We start from the raw sequence: 25,263 nt of genomic DNA on the forward strand, positions 1-25,263 counted from the left end.
GTATGAGTGTATGATTAGGAAGAAAAATAATAATGCTTTATATACATGAACAACAAAATGAGAATAGATAAACCATAAATTATCTTTAATTATCTTCAGTAATATTAATGATTGATATTAATATTAAGTTTATATTAATTATATTATAATTATTAATTATATTAATTGATATTAAGTTCATATTTGTGTTTCTGTTGAGTGTGAAAGTGTGTGAGCAGCTGCAGTTTCAGTTCAGTCACTGTGACTCTGACTGACGGAGGTTTTTGTACGACTCTTTATCACTGTGTGAACACATCATCACCCACACAACCACCATAAGAACCTGTTCTGCAATGGAAACTCATACAGTAATAATGTCCAGCATCTTCAGTCTGGACTCCACTGATGGTCAGAGTGAAATCACTGTTAGATCCACTGCCACTGAATCTAGATGGAGTTCCTGACTGGAGGCGGTTTGTAATATAAATCAGGAGTTTAGGAGCTTCTCCAGGTTTCTGTAAGTACCAGGCTAAATAATCTCCATTACTATTCCTGTACACATCACTGCTGGTTTTACATTTGATATTCACAGTTCCTCCTGGTTGTTCTGCTGTTATTGAGGGACTCTGAGTGACGGTGATCTGTCCTCTACACTCTGAAACACAACAAGAAGAAAATCAGCAGAATAAATGAATGATCTTTGCTAAAACAAGTAAATATAAAGTAGTAAATGCAGTGAAAGTGAGTGTCACCGTTGAGGAGCAGCAGCAGAGAGCAGAAGATCAGTGTGTGTGTCCTCATCTTTACTGGGAATGAGTGAAACTGAAGGACAGAGATGTTGGATGAACAGTCTGACTGACAGATGCTCTGATATTGAGCTTCAGTCTCAGGGGTGGGACACAAATTCAAAGCCGTTTCCTCTCAAATGAGTCTCAGTCACTGACAGAAGAGCAGAAATGAGGAATATGACAATGTTAAGAAGTTCATTTTCCCTCATCAAACACTCAATAATAGTTTGTTTCTCTGTGATTCACTCTCGGCAGCAAACTGGATGTTGGCAGTAAATCATCAAATCAGTTTAAAAATAATTATTATTATTTATTATTATTATTAATATAAGGTGGAAACAGGCTTGAATATTTTTTTTTCTGATCTGTCGTCTCCTCTGCTTTGTGTGTTTCATACACAACTGTATGAGTGCTTTATCATTCAGTCATACTTTTATTACAATTCAATCAACATAGTTTGAAATAAAAGAATAACTTCATGTGCTTGAGTCCATTTGTGTTGTTTTCATTTCAGGTCTTTCATTGGATCAGGGCTTTTGCTCACATATTAATAAACTTCAGCGAAGCATTAAAACACCTGCAGATTCATGATGAACCTCACAGAGATTATGATAGATTGAAGATAAACATGCATGACAGACTCATATCACTCATCTATCATTGTGTTTTATGTTTAATAGTTATTTAAAGTGTTTCAGTATTATAGAAACATCAAACTCTGAGGACGATGAACATCTGCTCTATTCTGAGAGAAACACAATCACTCCTGATGATGAAATATGAGTTTAACTCGCTCACTTTCACTGTGGGACTGAAACCAGACAGTTTTTGACTAATATGAGGCTTGTTCATATTCATTAGTTTAAACTGTTTATACTTGTGAACAAGTTTTCAACAAAAATTCAGTTAAAAGTGTAGATTAAATCAGTTAAAACTTAATGTCAGTAAGTTAAATAACACACAAAATACATCCAATAAATACATGTGTAATAACTCCATAAATAAATGCATTTATATTTTGAATTTATAGGCTTATCCATAAATAACTGCATTATAAATAAATAAATAAATAAATAAATGAATAAATAAATAAATAAATAAACAAAGTAATAATTCCAGCGCTCAAAAGGAGGGCGAGGCTTAGATATGTATCCGACCCATTGATCAATGCAGAAATACACTGTATAGGAAACCTGTTGAGATTCAGGAGGCAGAGACAGATCCATATGCAACAATGTTTATTGACCAGTTAAGCCAGGCAAAACGAATAAGCCGAATGGCCAGAATAACGGCGTGAGCTCGTAGTCCAGGAACGGGCAGGGGTCGGGGCAGGCGGCAGACGACGGAATGAAGAGACAGGCAGAAGTTCAGGGCAGGCAGCGAGAATCAGAGTCCGGGGAACAGGCTTGGGTCAGAAGTCAGGCTGCAGACAATCGAGGAAACAAGTAAGTAAGGCAAGGATAATTCAGGAAAACGCTCAGACATGCAACACAGGGTGAAACAATACTTCGCACAGGACGCTGAGTGAGAGAGTAAGATATAGTATGGGTAATCAGTGATCATTCAGAACAGGTGCAGCGTAATCAGAACATAAACAATCCATACTAGGAGAAGTATGCAATGCTCCTAGTATTCTGGAGAGGGCGCTCGAGATTGAGTACAGGGAGAATCACGGAGACTGGATGCCGTAACAAAACCAGTGTTTTCATAATTTAAGTACATTAAAATAATATTGTAAGAAATACCAGTTTGCAATATCATGATGCTGTTCATCACTCACACTAACAAATCAATGCATTTTCATCTAAAATATCAACACATATTGCAGCATATTAAAACCCACTGAGGAAAACCTTATGGCAATATCCATATGCAGAATTATCTTATTAATGATCAACTAAATGCTGTCAGCTAATGTCTACTGCAGATATAGATCTTCACACATGTGAATAAGGTTGTTCTGAAGGGAATGAGCCAGTAGAGGTCAGTGATTATCTTCATTATCTGTCAGTGATCCTCTTCTTTGAGCGGATGATGAACTGCTGGATCATCAGGATGAGAGTCGAGGTCTAAGAGCAGCGCTGGCCTTCACTGGTGTGTGTTCATACAGGACTGTGTGTGTTTATACAGTGTAAGATGATACTGTACTGACTGAGTGATAAGGAGCAGAACCTGCCTGTAGTTTATAAAGCAGTTGATCAGTGTGTGATGTTCTTATACTTGTAATTTGTCAGTATTGTAGTTGTTTCTTACAGTATAACCACATCTTGATCCACATGTTGAGTCTCAAATAAAAGCAACTAATGGAACTTTGTGCTTTTTAATCGATGTCCCACAGTGATTATATTCACTAGTTCTCATGAAACTTTATTAAAAGGCTTCAGATGCAGTCGACAGTTAACTTGCTCTTGACTGTATTTGACAGATCCAATATGGCGAACGGCTGATATAGATCTCAGTCATATCACTGATCTAGAAGAGCACAAAAGAGTCTCTGGACTGGCACCCTTATGAAAAGAAAATATATTTTCCCATATATAAATGATCAATATATTAAATGGTTTAACATGTTATATATTTGAAAATATACAGAATATTGTGTTAATATATTACATATTAACTATATATAATTATAATTACATATTATATATGTGTGTGTGTGTGTGTGTGTGTCTGTGTGTGTGTGTGTGTGTGTGTGTGTGTGTGTGTGTGTGTGTGTGTGTGTGTGTGTGTGTGTGTCTGTGTGTGTGTGTGTGTGTGTGTGTGTGTGTGTGTGTGTGTGTGTGTGTGTGTGTGTGTGTGTGTGTTCGTGTGTGTGTGTGTTCGTGTGTGTGTGTGTTTGTGTGTGTGTGTAAACATACATGCATTTATATGGGAACATGTATGTGCAATATATGTACACAATAATTAATAATATTTTATATGTATTAATATATAGCCATGGTCAATGCATATATTGCAGAATATTGAAAAAATATAAGCACTAGTTTCCCATATATGGAAATGTATTATGTAATATATCGCATTATATTTTGCAGTATATTCCCATATATTTTTGTTCTGTAAGGGCAGGGACACTGGTGGACTTTGTCTAGTTGTTTCTCTCACTGTTATTTCTGACCTCTATAATCTAATAAAGAGTTTAATTTAGATGGTTTTATTTCAGATGCAAGTGTGACAATGTTATTTCAGATCCTCCTTTGAGCAGCTGCAGTTTCAGTTCAGTCACTGTGACTCTGACTGACGGAGGTTTTTGTACGACTCTTTATCACTGTGTGAACACATGATCACCACCCTCACAATAACTAATAGAACCTGTTCTGCAATGGAAACTCTGACAATGATAATGTCCAGCATCTTCAGTCTGGACTCCACTGATGGTCAGAGTGAAATCACTGTTAGATCCACTGCCACTGAATCTAGATGGAGTTCCTGACTGGAGGGTGTTTGTGTAATAAATCAGGAGTTTAGGAGCTTCTCCAGGTTTCTGTAAGTACCAGGATAAACGATTTCCACCGAAAACATCTCTGCTGGTTTTACATTTGATATTCACAGTTCCTCCTGGTTGTTCTGCTGTTATTGAGGGACTCTGAGTGACGGTGATCTGTCCTCTACACTCTGAAACACAACAAGAAGAAAATACACTCAAAACTTTGACAATATACTTGAATAAATGAATTAATATCAAACTTGTGCTCCACAAACCTTGAGCAAACGCTGTGAGAGTCCAGATGAAGATGATGATGAAGGTCATGTTGATGAAGATTGTTGTGTGTGTCAGTGATGAAGTGTTAAACTCACAGCACTATAAACACTCTCACACACTGAAGATCTGATCAATATGCAAACACACTCCACATCATTTCCCTGAAGACAGAAGAAACACTCACATTATGTTTGTGCAACAGCTTTGTATAGATGTTTATTCACTTGTTGCATTATTTTGGGCTGAGCTAAAACACAATAATGAGTGATTTGATGAAGACACTAAATGTTCTTGATTGACAGTAATAGTGGAGAACAGCTGCGTTCAGCAGAGAGACGGAGGAGAGAAACACCTGTTGTTTGAGCATCGGTAACTCAGTGCTTGTTTGTTCTATATCTCTCAAAATTTGAGACATGGTTTCCACATTTGTCTGCCAGAAATATAACTCACTTGGACATGTACAACACACAATCGTTTATTTATTTATTTATTTATATAGCACCTTACAGACTACCACCATAGTTCCAAAGTGCTGTACATTGCAGTAAATAAGAAACCAACAGAACAACAAGACAAAACACAAAAACATCCATGTACTAATGTACTAAAATGCCAAAAAAAGTACAGATACGATTTTAAGCGGTCCTTAAAAACATTTAGATTTATGGAAGATCTAACATCCAACGGCAGATTATTCCACAATCTAGGACCAGCGGTTTGCTGATCTTAGTCTTACGCCTGCACTAGGCCTTAATAAGCTCAGCTAAATATGCTGGCGCCATTCCGTGAAGTGCTTTAAAAACATATATCAAAATCTTATACTGTATCCTAAAATGTATTGGTAGCCAACCTAAGGAAGATAAGAAGGGAGTAACATGGTCTGTTTTCCCAGCATTCATCAACAAGCTTGCGGCAGCATTTTGTACAAGCTGCAAGCGGGCGATGTGTGTTTGACAGGTCCCAACATAAAGTGCACTACAGTAGTCTAGACGGGGGAAAATATAAGCATGGACAACTTTTTCCAGGTCGCTGGCTGAGAGTATTGGTTTCAAATTGGCTATTGCCCTTAAATAAAAGAAGCAATTACGGACCACTGTCTTTATCTGTAGATCAAAAATGATGGATGTGTCAAAAATGACTCCCAAGTTCTTTACTTGTTCCTTCAGGTACCCCTTCCATGGGCCTAAGTGATCGATTGCCGTTTGGCTACCAGCTGTGCGACCAAAAATAATAATTTCAGTTTTGTTTTCATTCAATTGAACGAGATTTTCAGCCATCCACAGCTTTACTTCCTTCAGAAGGAGTATGGCATTAGAATCCTTACTACTGGATTTCAACGGCAAGTAAACTTGAGTGTCATCTGCATACAGATGGTAAGAAATACCATACTTCTTAAAAATCATTTCCAATGGAAGCATATACAATGAAAAGAGGATGGGGCCAAAGAAGGTAATGGAGCAGAGTAGTTATTCCCAATCTTCACTAAAAAGGATCTACATTCCAGGGCCCGTATTCATAAAGATTCTAAGAATCCTCTAAAACTCTTAATTTAGCTTAAAAACTTTTACGTAGGAGTCTTAGCTTAAAAGCGATTCGGGACCGATCTGAGAGCAACTCTGAGTAAGGAAAAGACAAAAACTTTCATCTTAGTAAGGAGGCGGGGTTGACCCCGTTGCTATGTATGACACAATCTTTTGAAGACTGTGATTGGTTGGTTGTCCAAGAAGGAAAAAAAAAAAGTGATTTTAAGTATAGGGTCTATTCTAAGCCTTCACTTTGAAATTGCATGCGTGATTTTTCCTATTTGACCGTTCTCACACACACACACACACACACACACACACACACACACACACACACACACACACACACACACACACACACACACACACACACACACACACACACACACACACACATTATATATGTGTATATAAATCCTTTTTATTTTATTTACCATGCTGTTAATTTCCTATAAGGTATTTGATTGGCTTAGAATGATAAAAATTGTTCCACTCTTTCCAATTACACTGATTGCTGGCATGACTATTTAAGTGGTGGTTTGAATGTTGGTTTTAATGTATCAAACATGGAATTTTCCCAGTTGCCAAATATCGTAATAGTGATTACTTTCATTTCTGGCGCTATGGCATTTCTGCGCTGTATCGGAGATGTTAGCGCGTCTCTAATAAGATCAGTCACAAACATGATCCCTGCACGATCTAATCTATAGCGTCTTATTAACTCACTGTTGATCATTGTCTGCAACACATTTCTTCTCCCTCTTCGTTTTTCTGCCATTTTCTCCTCTGCTAAAGAAACTCTTAAGCCTCTTAAAAGTCCTCGTCCGTGCTCCTAACAATTTTGACCTTAAGATCTCTTTTAAGGGTTAAGATGCTTTCTGAATTACTTTTTTCTTTACTAGGATTTTTTCTTTAATTTTAAGAGTAAACGCCCACATTTCTAAGAATTTTCTTAGAATTTTGTCACTAGGAGCTACTCTTTGCATTAAGATTCTTTATGAATACGGGCCCAGATAAGAGGCAAACCATTTTAGGACCGTCCCCTGAATACCAACAAACTGCCTTAAGCGAGTCAGAAGGATCTGGTGGTCAGTGGTGTCAAAGGCTGCTGACAAATCTAATAAAATTAATAATGTATGATTACCTGCATCTGTAATTTAAAAAAAGATCATTAACAACCCTTAAAAGGGCTGATTCTGTACTGTGCCCACCCCTAAAACCAGATTGAAATTGGTCCAGATTATCACAGATTATGTGAGTTATTGTCAAACACAAAGAGGTCGTTGTTGCGACATAACCCTGTCCTGTTGTAACTCAGGCTGGGGATCGATGGAACAATGAGAGATAATTTGCTTAAATAAGATCCACACAATCTAAATGTGTGCAAGAATGTTTTTGAAGAACAAAGAATAATCAGTTTTGAATAAAGTCAACAATTTTAAGTAACAAAAAACTTATTGTATTTTTTTAAGGACTTCAAATTTAGCACAAAAACAACTGTGTGTGTGTTTGTGTGTGTTATCATGTGTGTGTGTGCTCAATTCCTGTCACACAACAGTTCAGTCACTAGCTATGTTGCCATCCTCCTATTTTATGTGAATTTTCAACGCATTCTCATCCTAGGTCGTCACTTTTGACATTTCGTCTACATCCGACGCACATGGCACCCTTTAGCGTCAATATGAGACGCAGATTATGGGTAGGTTTAGGTCTGGGGTAGGGTTAGGGTTAGACCGCTAGGAGGCGCCTTCTGGACCATATTTATCTGCGTCTCATATTGACGCTAAAGGGTGCCATGTGCGTCGGATGTAGACGAAATGTCAAAAGCGTCAGTATATGACGCCTTGGGATGAGAACGGGCTGGAATTTTGGGATTGACTATCACATAAAAAAAACGTCGGATGGAAATGCCGAGATGAACATCAATTCTAAAAATGTGCAGAAAAAATCGCATGAGCTCAATTGAGGTGATAATGTTTTTATCCGATAAGAAGACATGCACATAAACTATAATGGAAACATATTCATAAATCCCTCAATGCGCAACAAAAAACTCACATGATTTTGTCTTAACAGGGAATGTGATTGATAACTGGAATCATCTTAAGGGTTTGGTTGTAATATTTTTAATGAACTGTTAAAACTATCCTCACCGCAAACAGCCGTAACATAGCTAACTGTGTTAGCATGTGGGTTTGAAGTTAGCATGAGTGTAAAGCATCAAATTAAACTAGAGAAATATCTACTTTAGATTATGCAAGTCAAATATATCTACAATACAATGATTGTTCGGCAAAATATAATCTTGATGTCATTTTTTACTTTTCCTCCTGAAAATATGTTTTTGGTCATAAAACGACCATCACAATCACTAAACCTGACAATGCAAATGATTTTCACCTCAAACTCACAGTTTCACTCTTTTACTGGTTCAACGCTCTGAACTGGAGCAGTTTCACTTCTGCTGATGGAGGGATGAGACCGTTATGAAGTTTGAGTGGTAGTTTATATGACTTGTGTGACTTAGGCAAGGCAAGGCAAGTTTATTTATATAGCACATTTCATACACAATGGCAATTCAAAGTGCTTTACATAGAAGAAATTAAAATAATGAAAAGAAATAAGAATAATTAAAACAGTTTAGAAAAATAAAATAAAATACAGTACTTTTAAAAAAATAAAAAAAGAATATTATTATAGATCTTTCTTTCAAAGGATTCCCTTAAGACTTAAATCTTTCAACCTTCTTTTAACCTTCAATCTTCTTACGACTTCCATCTATCAACTTTCCTTTAACTTTCTTTTCTCCCTCATTTACTCACACGTTCTTTTCACTTTCTTTAGCACTTTAGCACTGCGTTCACATTCTTTCTCAGACGAAAACTTTAATATCGTCATTTAAATACTGTTCTACTTTCAAACCCACATTAATACACGTCACTTTCACATTATCACCTTCTGAGTGGGCATTTACAGTTTCGGGCTAAATGCCCTGCTGACATAGGAGAAATTAAAATAATTAAAAGAAATGAGAATAATTAAAACAGTTTAGAAAAATAGAGTAAAATACAGTACAGTACAAACAGTCGGACGAACAGCGGCACAGTGCTCATTCAGTAAATGCACAGCTAAACAGAAGTGTTTTGAGTCTGGATTTGAATGTGACCACTGTAGGAGCACATCTGATCTCTTCTGGAAGCTGGTTCCAGCATAATAGCTAAAAGCAGACTCGCCATGTTTAGAGTGAACCCTTGGTATTTCTAGCTGATATGATCCTAATGATCTGAGTGATCTGTTGGGTTTATATTCAGTGAGCATATCTGCAATGTATTGAGGTCCTAGGCCATTGAATGATTTATATACCAATAATAATACTTTAAAATCAATCCTAAATCTAACTGGGAGCCAGTGTAAAGACCTGAGGACTGGTGTGATATGTTCATATGTTCTGGTTCTGCTCAGCGTTCTGTATGAGCTGCAACTGTCTTATGGTCTTTTTGGGAAGGCCAGTGAGGAGTCCATTACAATAATCCACCCTGCTGGTCATGAAAGCATGCACAAGTTTCTCTAAGTCTTGTCTGGAAACAAAGCATCTAATTCTTGCAATATTTTTCAGATGATAGTATGCTGATTTAGTTATTGCTTTGACATGACTACTGAAACTAAGGTCTGACTCTAGTGTCACACCAAGATTCCTGACTTGATGTTTAGTTGTTTGACCCCTAGAGTGAAGGTATGCGTTCACCTTGAGAACTTCATCTTTGTTTCCAAATGCAATAACTTCAGTTTTGTCTTTGTTTAATTGAAGAAAGTTTTGACACATCCAACTGTTGACTTCGTCAATGCATTGGCACAGGGAGTCAATGGGGCTGTAATCGTTAGGCGATAGGGCTAAGTACAGCTGTGTATCGTCTGCATAGCTGTGGTAAGCAATTTGGTTATTTCTCATTATTTGGCTCATTGGGAGCATATACAGGTTGAACAGGAGTGGCGCAAGAATTGAGCCTTGAGGGACTCCGCATGTCATGGATGTCCACTCAGACTTATGGTCTCCTATACTCACATAATAACCTCTCCCATCTAAGTATGACCTGAACCATTTTAGGACTATCCCAGAAAGCCCCACCCAGTTTTCCAGCCTGTCAAGAAGTATGTTGTGATCGACAGTGTCAAATGCAGCACTGAGGTCGAGTAGTACCAGCGCTGATAATTTTCCTGAATCAGTATTTAAGCGAATATCGTTTATTATCTTTATGAGCGCTGTCTCATTACTTATATAACGTAATGAGACTCTTCACTGGTAGATCACGTGTGACTGGACTAGAGGAGTAAATGTAGATGTTGATCTGATTCAATTCAATGATTCATAGGTTTTTGATTATTTTCAAGAAAGATTTCTTTCTAATTCACTTTGATATATTTTGATATTGAAATTCACAAACTAATTCACAGAGTGCAATGCGCCTATAAAATACCTAGGAAAGATATTCCATATTTCATAATTTCAGTAAACTATCCACATATTAAAATAATAGCTGTGTAACATTCAGCCTTCTCGGTTGAATTACATTAACTAAAATTGGGGCCAGATTAAACTGTGTGAGTTTGTTAAGTGCTTTAAAAGATGAGACAACAACAGAAATAAAGTGAATAAATGAAGTGTATTTACAATTTCTACCAGGAACTTAAAACAACACAATACAACAAAGAAGCCTTAGGCTGTTAAAAGCATAGTCCATTGGTTCCATACCCTAAAACAGTCCTTAAGAGTCCTTGCGTGCTGTAAGTCCCAATGTGTAAGTGTCCACCGGTGTATATACAATCCAACTGTAGTGATAATCCAATGAAAGTGATGTGGTTTGCTGGAATGGTAAGTCCTTAAAAGCAACTCCTCGATCCAGCTTTGGTCCTCTTGACAGAGACCCTGTTTGTTTGCCATGCTCCTTCTTTTATGCTGGCTATTTCCTGTTTCCTGTCATGTGATTGCTCACATGACAGGCAGACCATAATCATTTAAAGACATACACACAAAAAAACAGATAAGAGGAATAAAATGGACTAAAAGGACTAAGACAACATGTAAACCTATTAAAACTCTAATATACATAAAAATCATTATAATATACAGAGTGGTTAAAACATGTGTCATGTGTGACAGTGTCACATAGTCCCCCCCCCCAGCCTACGGCTCCCCGGGGAAGGTACTAGTCCCTTGAAGGTACTGTCAGCCATTGTCCATGTAGTGGGTATCCTCTTGAATGTGTGTCCTAAAATGTCTTTGTAATAAATTAGATAAAACTAGGCCCTCCCACATAGGCACTAGTCTGCCGGAGGAATCTATGGGAACACCAGAGAGAGGTGGAATCCGATACCAGCCTGGGTGTCCTTGGGTCGGTGACGCCATTCCTCCCAGGGTCCTGAAATACCCAGCTTTCCTGGCATGCCTCTCACCCCGGCAATTCCTTCTATCCGGCTTAAGGGTCTCTTTCGGTGATGATGAACGGTGATGTTGATGGTGAAGTGGTTTCTTGTTAGGATTGATGACTGCACACTCCTTGGTCTCCACACCACACAACTTGCAATCGGCGACAAATCTCCAGACGTCGCTGCGGATCGTGGGCCACCAGGCAACTTCCAAGATCTGCAGGAGGCTCTTTAGCCGTCCATGATGTTTCTCCTCGGTCTTTAGATGGAAGTGCTGTATCGTCTGCTGGATCAGGGGCTTGGGAACGACGAGCTGGATTTTCATGTTGTCGTCCCCCTTCTGGATCCGCCGATACATCAAGCCCTGGTGTTCCCGCAGTTCGACCCGGTTGGTTGGTTGAGTGGTGGGAGAGATGGTAAGTCCCTGGAGAGTGTCATCAGCACCCTGTGCGCTGGCGAGTTGCTCTCTGGAGAAGGGAAGGATGGAGATTATGGGGTCGAAGTCTGGCCCAGCTGGTATTGTGGCACAGAATTCTCCATCAGTTGCTCTGTTGAGGGGTCGTGAAGTGGTTGAGGTGGTGGGATTGTTGGCCGAAGGAAAGCCAGGGGTTGACGTGGGAGAAACCGGGCTGGTCGTCGCAGTGGGAGAGAAGATAATGGCTTCTGGATCCTTCCTTTGCTCCAGTTGTTTCGCCCATTTCTTGTCTCTCCTCTTGAAACACTCGATGACCTCTCTCTCCAGTGTTCCCACGGCATCCTTTATAGATTCCTCCATTTTACACAATTTTAAATCCACAGCCTCTCTAAAATACACTTCACGATTAAGATTACTTTCAACAGAGTCTTTAAAATTCTTCTCCAATTTTAAAACAATGTTTTTAAGAGCAATCACCTCAGCCCGAAGCTGTACACACTCACAATGATGTAAAAACTGTTCATCATTAAAACCAGCTGATGTATTAAAAGAAGCAGCACTATCTTGACTAGTCATCATCTTAAAACACTCTTCTCAACACAGCGTTAAAAATCTTTAAACGTCCCCGTACGGGCCACCATATGTAACAATCAGCCTTCTCGGTTGAATTACATTAACTAAAATTGGGGCCAGATTAAACTGTGTGAGTTTGTTAAGTGTTTTAAAAGATGAGACAACAACAGAAATAAAGTGAATAAATGAAGTGTATTTACAATTTCTACCAGGAACTTAAAACAACACAATACAACAAAGAAGCCTTAGGCTGTTAAAAGCATAGTCCATTGGTTCCATACCCTAAAACAGTCCTTAAGAGTCCTTGCGTGCTGTAAGTCCCAATGTGTAAGTGTCCACCGGTGTATATACAATCCAACTGTAGTGATAATCCAATGAAAGTGATGTGGTTTGCTGGAATGGTAAGTCCTTAAAAGCAACTCCTCGATCCAGCTTTGGTCCTCTTGACAGAGACCCTGTTTGTTTGCCATGCTCCTTCTTTTATGCTGGCTATTTCCTGTTTCCTGTCATGTGATTGCTCACATGACAGGCAGACCATAATCATTTAAAGACATACACACAAAAAAACAGATAAGAGGAATAAAATGGACTAAAAGGACTAAGACAACATGTAAACCTATTAAAACTCTAATATACATAAAAAGATAGTGCTGCTTCTTTTAATACATCAGCTGGTTTTAATGATGAACAGTTTTTACATCATTGTGAGTGTGTACAGCTTCGGGCTGAGGTGATTGCTCTTAAAAACATTGTTTTAAAATTGGAGAAGAATTTTAAAGACTCTGTTGAAAGTAATCTTAATCGTGAAGTGTATTTTAGAGAGGCTGTGGATTTAAAATTGTGTAAAATGGAGGAATCTATAAAGGATGCCGTGGGAACACTGGAGAGAGAGGTCATCGAGTGTTTCAAGAGGAGAGACAAGAAATGGGCGAAACAACTGGAGCAAAGGAAGGATCCAGAAGCCATTATCTTCTCTCCCACTGCGACGACCAGCCCGGTTTCTCCCACGTCAACCCCTGGCTTTCCTTCGGCCAACAATCCCACCACCTCAACCACTTCACGACCCCTCAACAGAGCAACTGATGGAGAATTCTGTGCCACAATACCAGCTGGGCCAGACTTCGACCCCATAATCTCCATCCTTCCCTTCTCCAGAGAGCAACTCGCCAGCGCACAGGGTGCTGATGACACTCTCCAGGGACTTACCATCTCTCCCACCACTCAACCAACCAACCGGGTCGAACTGCGGGAACACCAGGGCTTGATGTATCGGCGGATCCAGAAGGGGGACGACAACATGAAAATCCAGCTCGTCGTTCCCAAGCCCCTGATCCAGCAGACGATACAGCACTTCCATCTAAAGACCGAGGAGAAACATCATGGACGGCTAAAGAGCCTCCTGCAGATCTTGGAAGTTGCCTGGTGGCCCACGATCCGCAGCGACGTCTGGAGATTTGTCGCCGATTGCAAGTTGTGTGGTGTGGAGACCAAGGAGTGTGCAGTCATCAATCCTAACAAGAAACCACTTCACCATCAACATCATCACCGTTCATCAACACTGAAAGAGACCCTTAAGCCGGATAGAAGGAATTGCCAGGGTGAGAGGCATGCCAGGAAAGCTGGGTATTTCAAGACCCTGGGAGGAATGGCGTCACCGACCCAAGGACACCCAGGCTGGTATCGGATTCCACCTCTCTCTGGTGTTCCCATAGATTCCTCCGGCAGACTAGTGCCTATGTGGGAGGGCCTAGTTTTATCTAATTTATTACAAAGACATTTTAGGACACACATTCAAGAGGATACCCACTACATGGACAATGGCTGACAGTACCTTCAAGGGACTAGTACCTTCCCCGGGGAGCCGTAGGCTGGGGGGGGGGGGACTATGTGACACTGTCACACATGACACATGTTTTAACCACTCTGTATATTATAATGATTTTATGTATATTAGAGTTTTAATAGGTTTACATGTTGTCTTAGTCATTTTAGTCCATTTTATTCCTCTTATCTGTTTTTGTGTGTGTATGTCTTTAAATGATTATGGTCTGCCTGTCATGTGAGCAATCACATGACAGGAAACAGGAAATAGCCAGCATAAAAGAAGGAGCATGGCAAACCAACAGGGTCTCTGTCAAGAGGACCAAAGCTGGATCGAGGAGTTGCTTTTAAGGACTTACCATTCCAGCAAACCACATCACTTTCATTGGATTATCACTACAGTTGGATTGTATATACACCGGTGGACACTTACACATTGGGACTTACAGCACGCAAGGACTCTTAAGGACTGTTTTAGGGTATGGAACCAATGGACTATGCTTTTAACAGCCTAAGGCTTCTTTGTTGTATTGTGTTGTTTTAAGTTCCTGGTAGAAATTGTAAATACACTTCATTTATTCACTTTATTTCTGTTGTTGTCTCATCTTTTAAAACACTTAACAAACTCACACAGTTTAATCTGGCCCCAATTTTAGTTAATGTAATTCAACCGAGAAGGCTGATTGTTACAGCTGATACATTCAAAGTCTCATTTTCAAATAAAATTAAATCATATATCCTAAAACCCCTTAAATGTCTCTGATCGCCCATAAACACTGATCTCAGTAAAACTGCAGTATTTTATCTTGTAAAAATAACAGTGAAGTTTCCACACAATGAAGCGCTTTATTTCAGTGTTGAGCAATAACATCTTTATGAATGTTTTAAGTGTGTTTGACTCGAGACTGAAGTGTTGTTGTGCGAGATCTGTCTTCTGCTCATGTGAGACTCAGATGCATCGCTGGATTCATAATTAATGCATCCAGAAAACAGTGAATGGTTACAGACAGACTGATTGTGGGACGGTGGAGCGTCTGATTAAATAAGGTTTCTCTCTTTCACGGCTCATTTTGCTCTGAATCAGTTCATCTGTGACTCTTGTACATGATGATCTAAACAGCGGCTTTATGGAAGATGATTAATAAACTAGTCAAGCAACAACATGTTTATGATTCACTTTACAGTATGAGTGTATGATTAAGAAGAAAAAATAATCATGCTTTATAAAAATACATGAACAACCATATGAGAATAGATAAACCAACAATTAACTGAAAAAATATTATCAAAATAATTTCTTATTATCTTCAGTAATATTAATAAAGTGCTGAAAAATGTATATTAAGTTGATATGTGTGTGTGTGTGTGTGTGTGTGTGTTGGGATATGTGGTTTACACGGACAACACGCCGGACATTTCACCTGGGCTCCCCGGACCTAAGGGTAATACGGGGACTATGCCAAGGTCCTCATAAATCAAAGAGTGTAACTGCATTTGTTAGTGTCTGAGCAACATAAATTCTCTTTTTCTTTGAAAGTCCTTATTTACCACTTGACCTGATTTTGAGTGTATCCCAGTTAGAGTGCGGATCGGGCCGAATTTTTCTGTCCGAGCCCGGCCCGCGTCCGACAGAGCAGTAACCGAACCCGACCCGAGCCCGACAGGCATAAAGATATTTATGTCCGAGCCCGACCCGAGACCGACAGTTAAAATCCCATTTTTTTTCTCATACTAATGACACATGTACGTTTGTTTGTGTGGAAAGCCCGCTTTTATTAAGCAACTGAAGGAAGGCATTCGGAAATGTCAACAGGATGAGTGCATCAGCGCGCACGGAGAAACAAGCGCACTTAACATGGGCGCGCATGCACGTGTTTGGTTGTCACGGCTACATAAACAAATTTGAAATTTGCGCACACAGGAAGACAGATGTTATGGTACAATTTTACATGCATTTTAATCACAAAAAATGAACGTTTGCATCAAGTGAAAGCATCAGGCACATTGGCTAACGTACCTACATAATAAGCTGTTTTAAATTTAAAATGTTCAATGCCTTATCGCGCTGATGTGACCGAGCCCGACCCGAACCCGAACATAATTTCTAAATATCTGTCCGAACCCGGCCCGGCCCGTCGGGTACCGACGGGTCCCGTCGGGCTCGGGTCGGGTATCCATCCTCTAATCCCAGTGTATAGAACAGCGACCCCACAGCTGGGTTTTATATTGCAGTTTCATACACATTTCTGATACACACGGTGCATTTTGGCGGGCCGTCTTGTGATTGGCTGGTTTGCGCACGTGGGCGGTAACAAACGGAAGTCGACGGGAAACTCCGCCCAGAAGCATGGCCTCGAGCAGTCGCTAATTAAATGCCTAATGGACCACACCTCGCCTCGGAAGTGTCAGCTCGACGTCATTGGATTTACTGGATTAAATACATACAGGTAATACTTATATTTATAAATATAGTTGCATTTTTGCATGAAGTGTTTCCTATTTGCAAGAAAGTGTAACTTGTGACTTACAATTACTGTAAAATGCTATATATTTACCACAATGTTAGCTGAGCTAGCTTGAGTGGCTATCAACATGTCCTCAGGCTAAAGAGGTGGAGGACATCAGGTAGAGATGAGGACAGAAGTAACATTGCCAGCAGGTCAAATTTGGTAGTTTTGTTTTTAAAATGAAAGCTAGCTAGGTTAAGTTGAGCTGTGGCTATCGCATGGCTTAACGAGCAGGGCGTAGCTAGTTAAAGCCTTAACTTTTACTACAGACATTGTGTTTGTTTTATAGAATTAAATATTTTCTTAGTAGCCCAACATTATTTTGTTTAAATATGAAGTTGCAGTGACACAGGAAGGCTGTGATATCATTAATATGAGTGCTTTCAGGCCATTAAATAAATGTAATGTGTTTATGATGTTCTGTTAGTGTACTAAACCTGTAAGATAAATTAATTGGTACCATAGTAACCAACCACAATGATCAATATACAAAACATGCTGTGTGTAGAGTGTTATTTAAAAAAAAAAAAAAGTTAAAAACAGTGTTTTTATATTCTTGACTTTATTTAACTAACTTTGTGAAATTGATAGTTCTCATATAAGAAATGCTTTAACCATAGAACATTTCACATACCAAAATACTGTACATTTCCATCTAGCTTCAGGTGGAACATGATTTTTATTGCTTTTGTTAGCAGTTTGTCAGCACAACCTAACCAGCACACCATAGATGATACTGACCATTACAGACTGGTAGAACAAGTCATCAAATGCTGTGTTCATCAGAGTGTAGTTTTATATAATGATTTATATAATTATATATATAATGTTTTTATTTTTATTTTGTATTCCTTTTTACAGGGCCTTGATGAGATAGATAGATAGATAGACACAAAAGGTAGATTTTTATTAATATCTTGCTCTGATTGTTAATATCAGAAAAGTTGTCTGTTTTTAATCAAGGTCTTTCTGTCAACAGTAGAATGGTTTATTTTATTTTTTTATTCAGATGTCAAATGTCCTCTCTAGTATCACGTTCCCAGGACTTTCTCTTTATTGTCTTTTGTCTCTGTTTCATCTTCTACAGCTGACCACTGAGAGCAAGTGCAGCCATACAGCCGTCAGCCACCCGAATCAGACTAGTCCAGAGCTCAGCCCACTCACCAAGGTTGGAGAGGTAAATTAAATCTCATGTACAACTTATTTGTGGCAAAATGTTAAATCTACCAACCTATTTCAATATATATATATATGTGTGTGTGTGTGTGTGTGTGTGTGTGGTCGCCTGAGTAGAACATGCTTTATGTGGACAGTCGCCTGAGTAGAACATGCTTTATGTGGACAATGGAATGGAAGGACATTTGTCTAAACGTGCTTTTTCAAGCTTCAGTCAGTATAATATCTGAGTGTATGTGTATCAAACCCTGAACCCCACCCAAACATGACTTGGGAGGTCCATACAGTTTAGAGGGTCCTGTCCCCAGAGGCATCACTTGGGTTTTTAAGAACACTTGGACTGCAATATTTTTTGTTTGTTTTTTTCTTTTTACAGGGCCTTGATGATGAAATGGCTCCAAAGATGTGTGGAACCACAAATCCCCCATCCACAACTGATGATACTGAAGAGGTATGTCCTCACAAAAGATAGATTTTTATTAATATCTTGCTCTTGATTGTTGATATCAGAAAAGTTGTCAGTGAGTTTTAATCAAGGTTTTCCTCTGTCTTTCTTTGAAGGAAGAGGCCACCACTCAGAACTATGCTCAACTTGCAAAACTCACACTTGCACAAATCATTGTCTTCAATCGAAGACGTGCTGGGGAAGTTTCGAAAATCCGCCTCAAAAGTTTTCATGAAAGGGACAACACAAAGCTCCATGAAGATGTTGCACTGGGGTTGTCGAAGACTGAACAGAAGCTTTGTAACTATTTCAGCCGAATTGAAATCATGGGGAAAAAGGGCAGAAAGGTTGCCATTCTGCTCACACCAAGTGTGGTGGATGCTTTGTCACTACTTGCCAGTAGAAGTACTGAATGTGGCGTTTGTGCCACAAATGTCTTCCTGTTTGCAAGACCAACGTCAATGAGCCACTACAGAGGACAGGACTGTTTGCGTGTTCATGCAAGCCAGTGTGGAGTTAATTTAAAACACAATGAACTTGATCAGGTTGCAGATTTCCTGGGTCACGACATTCGTGTTCACCGCGACTTCTACAGATTACCAGTTCCCACAACACAACTGGCTAAGATTTCCAAACTCCTCTTGTCAATGGAGAAAGGAAACCTTTCCAGCATGCAGGGGAAGTCGCTGGATGAGATTGAAATTGAAGGTTTGTACAGACATTAGCCCTTGTAGATATTATCTGAGTTTTTGTTTTTTCCTTTGAATGTTAATTTATAAACATCTAGACTTGGCGTCGTCAGCATCCTTTTCCAAGAAAAAAAAATCACCTTTCATGTCCAAATATGAGTCGAGGACTACTATTCAGAAATATAAACTTAAGTCTACAGTATGGCTGGACAGTAATTCAAAATTATGTTTGTGTAGGTGCAGTCGAATTACGTTAATATTAACATAACATATATTGTGTAATCATTTATCTTATGTGCTCATGGACCACATTAAACATAAACGGGTATAAAACGGGTATAATAGCTCAAAACTACTCAAGTAAAAATAGTTACTTTGCAAAACTGCAGCCAGTGATGAGTCCAAAACCAGCACATCCAGTGCAAGTAGACTTTGACTATTTAATTTTACTTAACATTATTTTATTTATCCACTATATTGACAAGGCCTTTTTGGAGGATATTGGTTTACGTGTGGCCTTTTTGTGCACTTGAGCTTAACTGAGACTTGAGAGTTTGTAGACGCTTAAATAGATGGTTCACCCAAAAATGAATATTCTGTCATTTACTCACCCTCAAGTTGTTCCAAACTTGTCTTTGTTCTGCTGTACTAGTCAATGGCTGGCAAGATCTGCTTGGTTACAAAAATATATAAAATATCTATCTTTGTGTACAGCAGAACAAAGAAATGTATACAGGTTTGGAACAACTTGAGGTTGACTACATGAAGACAGAATTTTCATTTTTGGGTGAACAATCCCTTTAAGAGGCTGTTGTGTCGACCCTGATTTATTGCACTATTGAGGTGTTCAGTTTTATTTAGATTTTAGAAAATAAACATGACTTCTCATTTTACAAATCAATTGTTTCTTATTTTCACCTGCATCTCTCAGGTGTCAAGGACTAGTGCATCTTTGAGCCTTAATTTAGTACAATAGTGGAGCGGCTAAGTGATATTATCATTCAGTTTATGATACAAGCGTGAAAATTGGCATGAGCAGTCTCCATGGGTCACTTGACAAGAAAATTGTCCGAGCCACTTGAAATTTCAAGATTTTTAATTTTTCAAGATGGCCGAAAAATTGCATTAGCAGTCTCTGATGGTCACTAGACAATAAGCCACCTACAGCTACTTGAAATTTCAAGATGGCCACCACCTTAGTGGAGCAATTAGGCTCATGGCAATTTTCATGCTTGCATCACCAACTAAATGATTTATTAAGCCTAATTGCTCCAGTAAGGTGGTGGCCATCTTGAAAAATGGCCGCCATCTTGAAATTTCAAGTAGCTGTAGGTGGCTTATTGTCAAGTGACCCACACCCAAAGAGACTGCTCATGCCAATTTGCATGCTTGTATCACCAAATAAACCACTATATCACTTAACTGCTCCACTAAGGTGTCAGCCATCTTGAAAAATGGCCACCATCTTGAAATTTCAAGTGGCTCGGACAATTTTCTTGTCGAGTGACCCATGGAGACTGCTCATGCCAATTTTCACGCTTGTATCATAAACTGAACGATTCTGCCAAACATAAGCACTTAGCCACTCCACTACAAGTAAAATACTAAAGTACTGTTAAAATCACTTTTACTCAAGTCGTATTGGTATTGGTAACTTGTTGTAATAGAGTAATTTATGCTGCAAGGTATCTGACTTTTTACTCAAGTATGGTTTTCAGGTACTCTTTCCACCTCTGAGTTTTACTAATGCCATTTTCCAGATGAGATTGCATTAAGTGATGCTGAAGACAGTGGGAGCGAATCTGATGACAGCAACACAGATCTCACCGCATCAGAGTTTGGAACTGTGGAGCCTATGGCTATTGACTCTACAACCACAGAGCAAGATCATGACATGGGAGACTTTGGTATGTTAACTCAATTCATAGTCACTGCTGATAAAATGTATTTTTTCCTGTGACAAAAGTAACTTGTTAAATTATGTTTTCAACAGGATCAGTGTCATTTGTGTCGTCCAGAGTAAGTGAGAGTGTACCTCCCTCTGAAGGTAAGATTCAGATTCAAGAGGTTTATTGTCTATGCACAGAAAAAAACACAGTGGTTTATACCCTACAATGAAATTCTTACTTTGCCCAACTCCCTTAAAGGGATACTTCACCATTTTTTTCATATTAAACTATGCTATTCCCTTAACTAAGACGAGTTGCTACATACCTCTCTCGTCTCAGTGCGTGCACTCAATCGCACGCAGCGACACTTTGAAAGCACGTAGCTGAGCCCAGTTCATTCATTAGGATCCAAACAGAGATGAAGCTAGAAGCGACCAAACACCTCCACGTTTTCCCTATTTAAATACAGTTACACGACCAAGTATGGTGACACAACGTGGCACTTTTCTAAGCGTTTCTAAGCCACGTTTTATTTTGTGTCACCATACTTGGTCGTGTAACTACTCGTGTAACTGTATTTAAATAGGGAAAACGTGGAGGTGTTTGGTCACTTCTAAATTCATTGCTGTTAGATACCATTGAATATACTGGGGTAAGCTAAGTGCTATCAAAGTGTCGCTGCGTGCTAGAGCGAGGTATGTATCAACTCGTCTTAGTTAAGGGAATAGCATAGTTTAAAATGAAAAAACGGTGAAGTATCCCTTTAACAGAAGGATTATTATGCACGTCTTTGTGATGTTTCCTGTCTCTGAAGTTTTAAACTATCAAAATGCAAGAGTAATCTTAAAGTCCGCGTGAACCGGAAGTTGCAAACGACTTTTCTCCAGTGTTATGACGTATTTCCCAGTGAAAAGGAATATTGAACAGAGGGCAGGGTTTTACTCTAGCGCTCCTCCTCTCCATCTCTGCTCATAACAGACTAATGGTTTGAGCGGAGTGGTTAAGTGTTTCCCAAACCAATTCTTCAAACCTACGTCATCGGAGAAGGTCCTCCAATGCAGAGGGGAGGGGCATTTTCAGATTTTGATTAAAGATTACGAAGCCAAAACATTTTTTTGTGTGGATTGACTTGCATGGATGAATTGTTCACCACAAAACGATCAATTTAGGCAAACAAAGTAAATATGGTCAATTTTGATTTCATGTGGACTTTAAAGAAAGAGATATAAATAAATAGCCCTAAATTTAACTGTACTGCATTTGTACAAAACATCTTGTCTGCAAGGGAGCATATACACTTACTTTATTATCAGGAAATGTATACTGAATTTGAGATAAAAGTAAAGTTACCTCCTTCTCTTCACATGTTCTCTTGATTGCCCATGAGTACGTTCTATTAATTCTCTTTTTAGCAAGTTAGTTAAAAGACTAAAAATGAATTGGTCTTGATGACTGAGTCACAACATGCCACAAAATCTGGAAGATTAAGAGGTTAAAAGTAGTATTAGGCTGATTGTTACGTACGGTTTCAATATCAAGACTAAACTTTCAGACCAAGTTCCATCACTTTTTAGCTAACCTTATGAAATCAGATTTAAACTGAGAATCAGACCTTAAACCCCATAGTCTTTGTTTCATTTAAAATACGGTGTGTTGAAGTACAATGCCAAAATTACTTAAGACATGTTACTAATTGTAGTATTACTTACTGCAATTAATTCAAATATCAAAAGGTTTGGCCACATAAATAGATGAACAGTAAAGACATTCTAAAAATACACTCCATATTGTCCACACTCTAATGTGGGCTAGTAAAGTTGGTGAAATTACATCGAGTGAGACACCAACTGATACCCAAAGTGAATTAAGAAAAGTAAACTGCAATTTCTTGTCAACTGTGGCATTAACTGAACTCATGTTTTGATGGCTTCAACTGGACAACACATTTTGTGATCTATTCATTTTTGTTTGCCTATCTTCCAGGGAATTATGCTGATGAGGAACATGGATCCAGAAGAGTGGCAAAGAAAGTGTGGTCTAAGGCTGAGGTCGCCACAGTAATGCGACACTTCAAAGGTCATATAAGCAGGGGAAAACTGGCCACCAAAACTGAATGCAGTCACTGCAAACTGGTGGAAGACCCCGTGTTGGCACAAAGAACAGTGCAAAATATAAGGGACTTTGTTCGAAATAGAGGAATAGCTGCAAAGAGGCAGTTAGAAAAAGAAAAGATTTAAATACACTAACACAAACATAGAAACACCACCACAATTGTCAAAGGAACACGCCAACCTTTTGGGACATTAGCTTATTCCCTGTATCCCCCAGAGTTAGACAAGTCCATACATACCCTTTTCATCTCTGTGTGTGCCGTAACTCTGTCTGACGCACCCACCGCTAGCCTAGCTTAGCACAAAGACTGGAGGTAAATGGCTCCAGCTAGCATACTCCTCCCAATAAGTGACACAATAACGCCAACATTCTCCTATTTACATGTTGTGATGTGTATAGTCACAGCGTGTACAAATAACAAGGTCACATGAGAGACAGCCATCTTCTAACCGTTTACATACAGGGAACTATATTCTCATAGAATTTACTATATAGAAGGCGAAGCACTGCTGGCTGGAGTGATTAGCGCAACCCTCTGAGCGAACTCTCTGCCCCTCACCATAGGGCTTCTCAGGCGCTGCGAGCAAATCCCTCCGCAGAAGTAGCAGTGCTTCGCCTTCTGAGAATATAGTTCCCAGTATGTAAACGGTTAGAAGATGTCTGTGTCTCATGTGACCTTGTTATTTGTACACGCTGTGACTATACAAATCACAACATGTAAATAGGAGAATGTTGGCGTTATTGTGTCACTTATTGTGAGCAGTATGCTAGCTGGAGCCATTTACCTCCAGTCTTTGTGCTAAGCTAGGCTAGCGATGGGTGCGTCAGACAGAGTTACGGCACGCACGGAGATGAGAAGGGTATGTGTGGACTTATCTAACTCTGGGGGATACGGGATTAAGCTAATGTCCCAAAAGTCCAAAGTTCCTTTAATGTTTTAAAAAGTGTGGCTCTTGTGTTTTAAGTTGTTGTCTGCCAATTCTTATTGTCATGGCACTTGTGTTGTGTGACAATCTATTGTTTAGCTCTTACAGGCTGTTATCTGGCTGTTAGTCAGTGTCACCAACTAACACTGGTGACGTTAAGAGTTGTGTAATAAAATAATAATTCAAGTCCCATTAATGCTTGGTGGTGTCAGGTTAATGTGTATTTATGGTAATGAGCATTTATGTTAATGAGCAAGTATTTAAGTGACGTCATTGTCCCTTTAAAGTCCCAATAATGTTTGTTTTGGTCCCTATAAGTCACATATTCTTCAAAATGAGAACTGTCTCTATAAACCACAATAATGTTAGGGTGGTGTGTATCACGCTCTGAGTCTGAAGGGTGTATCTGAAGTCTAAAGTGTCCTGAATTTTTTTCAAATTTTTTTGAGTGTTTTAATCTAACTCTCATAGCTCTAGGACCTCAGGAAAGGGTAGTCCATCTAAACCACCACCTGGCCTGTTTGGAGAAAAAGTCTGGCTAATCCACATAAACGTGTGTGTGTGTGTGTGTGTGTGTGTGTGTGTGTGTGTGTGTGTGTTTGAGCAGCTGCAGTTTCAGTTCAGTCACTGTGACTCTGACTGACGGAGGTTTTTGTACGACTCTTTATCACTGTGTGAACACCCAGTTACTGATGTAGTGTACACTCATACAGTAATAATGTCCAACATCTTCAGTCTGGACTCCACTGATGGTCAGAGTGAAATCAGTTCCTCCAGATCTTCCATTCCCACTGAATCGACTGAGACTCTCATCATAGAGATCATTTACCCCATAAATGATGAGTTTAGGAGCTTCTCCATGTTTCTGCTGATACCAAGCTAAATCATCGCCATTTATCCCAGCATCAGTTTTACAGTCTATAGTGGCGATTTGTCCTTCAGAAACATTCACAACTTCAGGCTGAGTCACAGTGATTCCTCTGGATGCTGTTGACAACAACATTATATGAGTTTCATCAAATGACATGAAGATTAAAGACTCAGAAATGACAAGCTTTGACTTCTGTTACCTGGAATAAAAGCGGTCAGAATCCAGATGAAGCTGCTGAAGAGATTCATGGTGTTTGTTGGGTTTGTACCGTGGTAAACAGCAGTGTGTTATAAAGTGTGTGAGTCTGAAGGCTATAAACACTCGGAGAACTGAAACACGTGCCGATGCAAAGTGACTCTCTGAGCAAAAACCAGCTGGAGGAAAACACACATGAAAATGAACACATGCAGAAGAAACTG

At 39.2% G+C, this 25,263-nt stretch overlaps 1 protein-coding gene, 1 long non-coding RNA gene and 1 gene segment (V, D, J or C); 1 reads left to right on the top strand and 2 right to left on the bottom strand.

Annotated features, from left to right (window-relative positions):
- Positions 1–218: 218 nt before the first annotated feature.
- LOC309508997 overlaps positions 219–25,263 on the bottom strand; it is a 58,995-nt gene continuing 33,950 nt past the window's right edge. The window contains exon 3 of the long non-coding RNA XR_014209760.1: positions 219–322. This is a non-coding gene — a long non-coding RNA (uncharacterized lncRNA). The remainder of the gene's footprint in view (positions 323–25,263) is intronic.
- On the top strand, positions 13,256–24,306 carry LOC309508791 (uncharacterized protein; the record flags this gene model as incomplete). The annotated part of the gene is made up of 7 exons (XM_082183262.1): positions 13,256–14,137; positions 17,824–17,913; positions 18,289–18,363; positions 18,474–19,065; positions 20,807–20,953; positions 21,040–21,093; positions 22,919–24,306. 7 exons carry the CDS (start codon positions 13,256–13,258, stop codon positions 23,170–23,172), a joined length of 2,094 nt encoding a protein of 697 aa, XP_082039388.1. The 3' UTR covers positions 23,173–24,306.
- LOC309508975 (immunoglobulin kappa variable 1-6-like) lies at positions 24,567–25,187 on the bottom strand. The segment is given in 2 exons: positions 25,044–25,187; positions 24,567–24,960 (listed from the first exon to the last, which is right to left on the bottom strand).

Source organism: Leuciscus leuciscus (genome assembly GCF_965113295.1).
Source record: "Leuciscus leuciscus genome assembly, chromosome: 11".
NCBI lineage: Eukaryota > Metazoa > Chordata > Actinopteri > Cypriniformes > Leuciscidae > Leuciscus > Leuciscus leuciscus.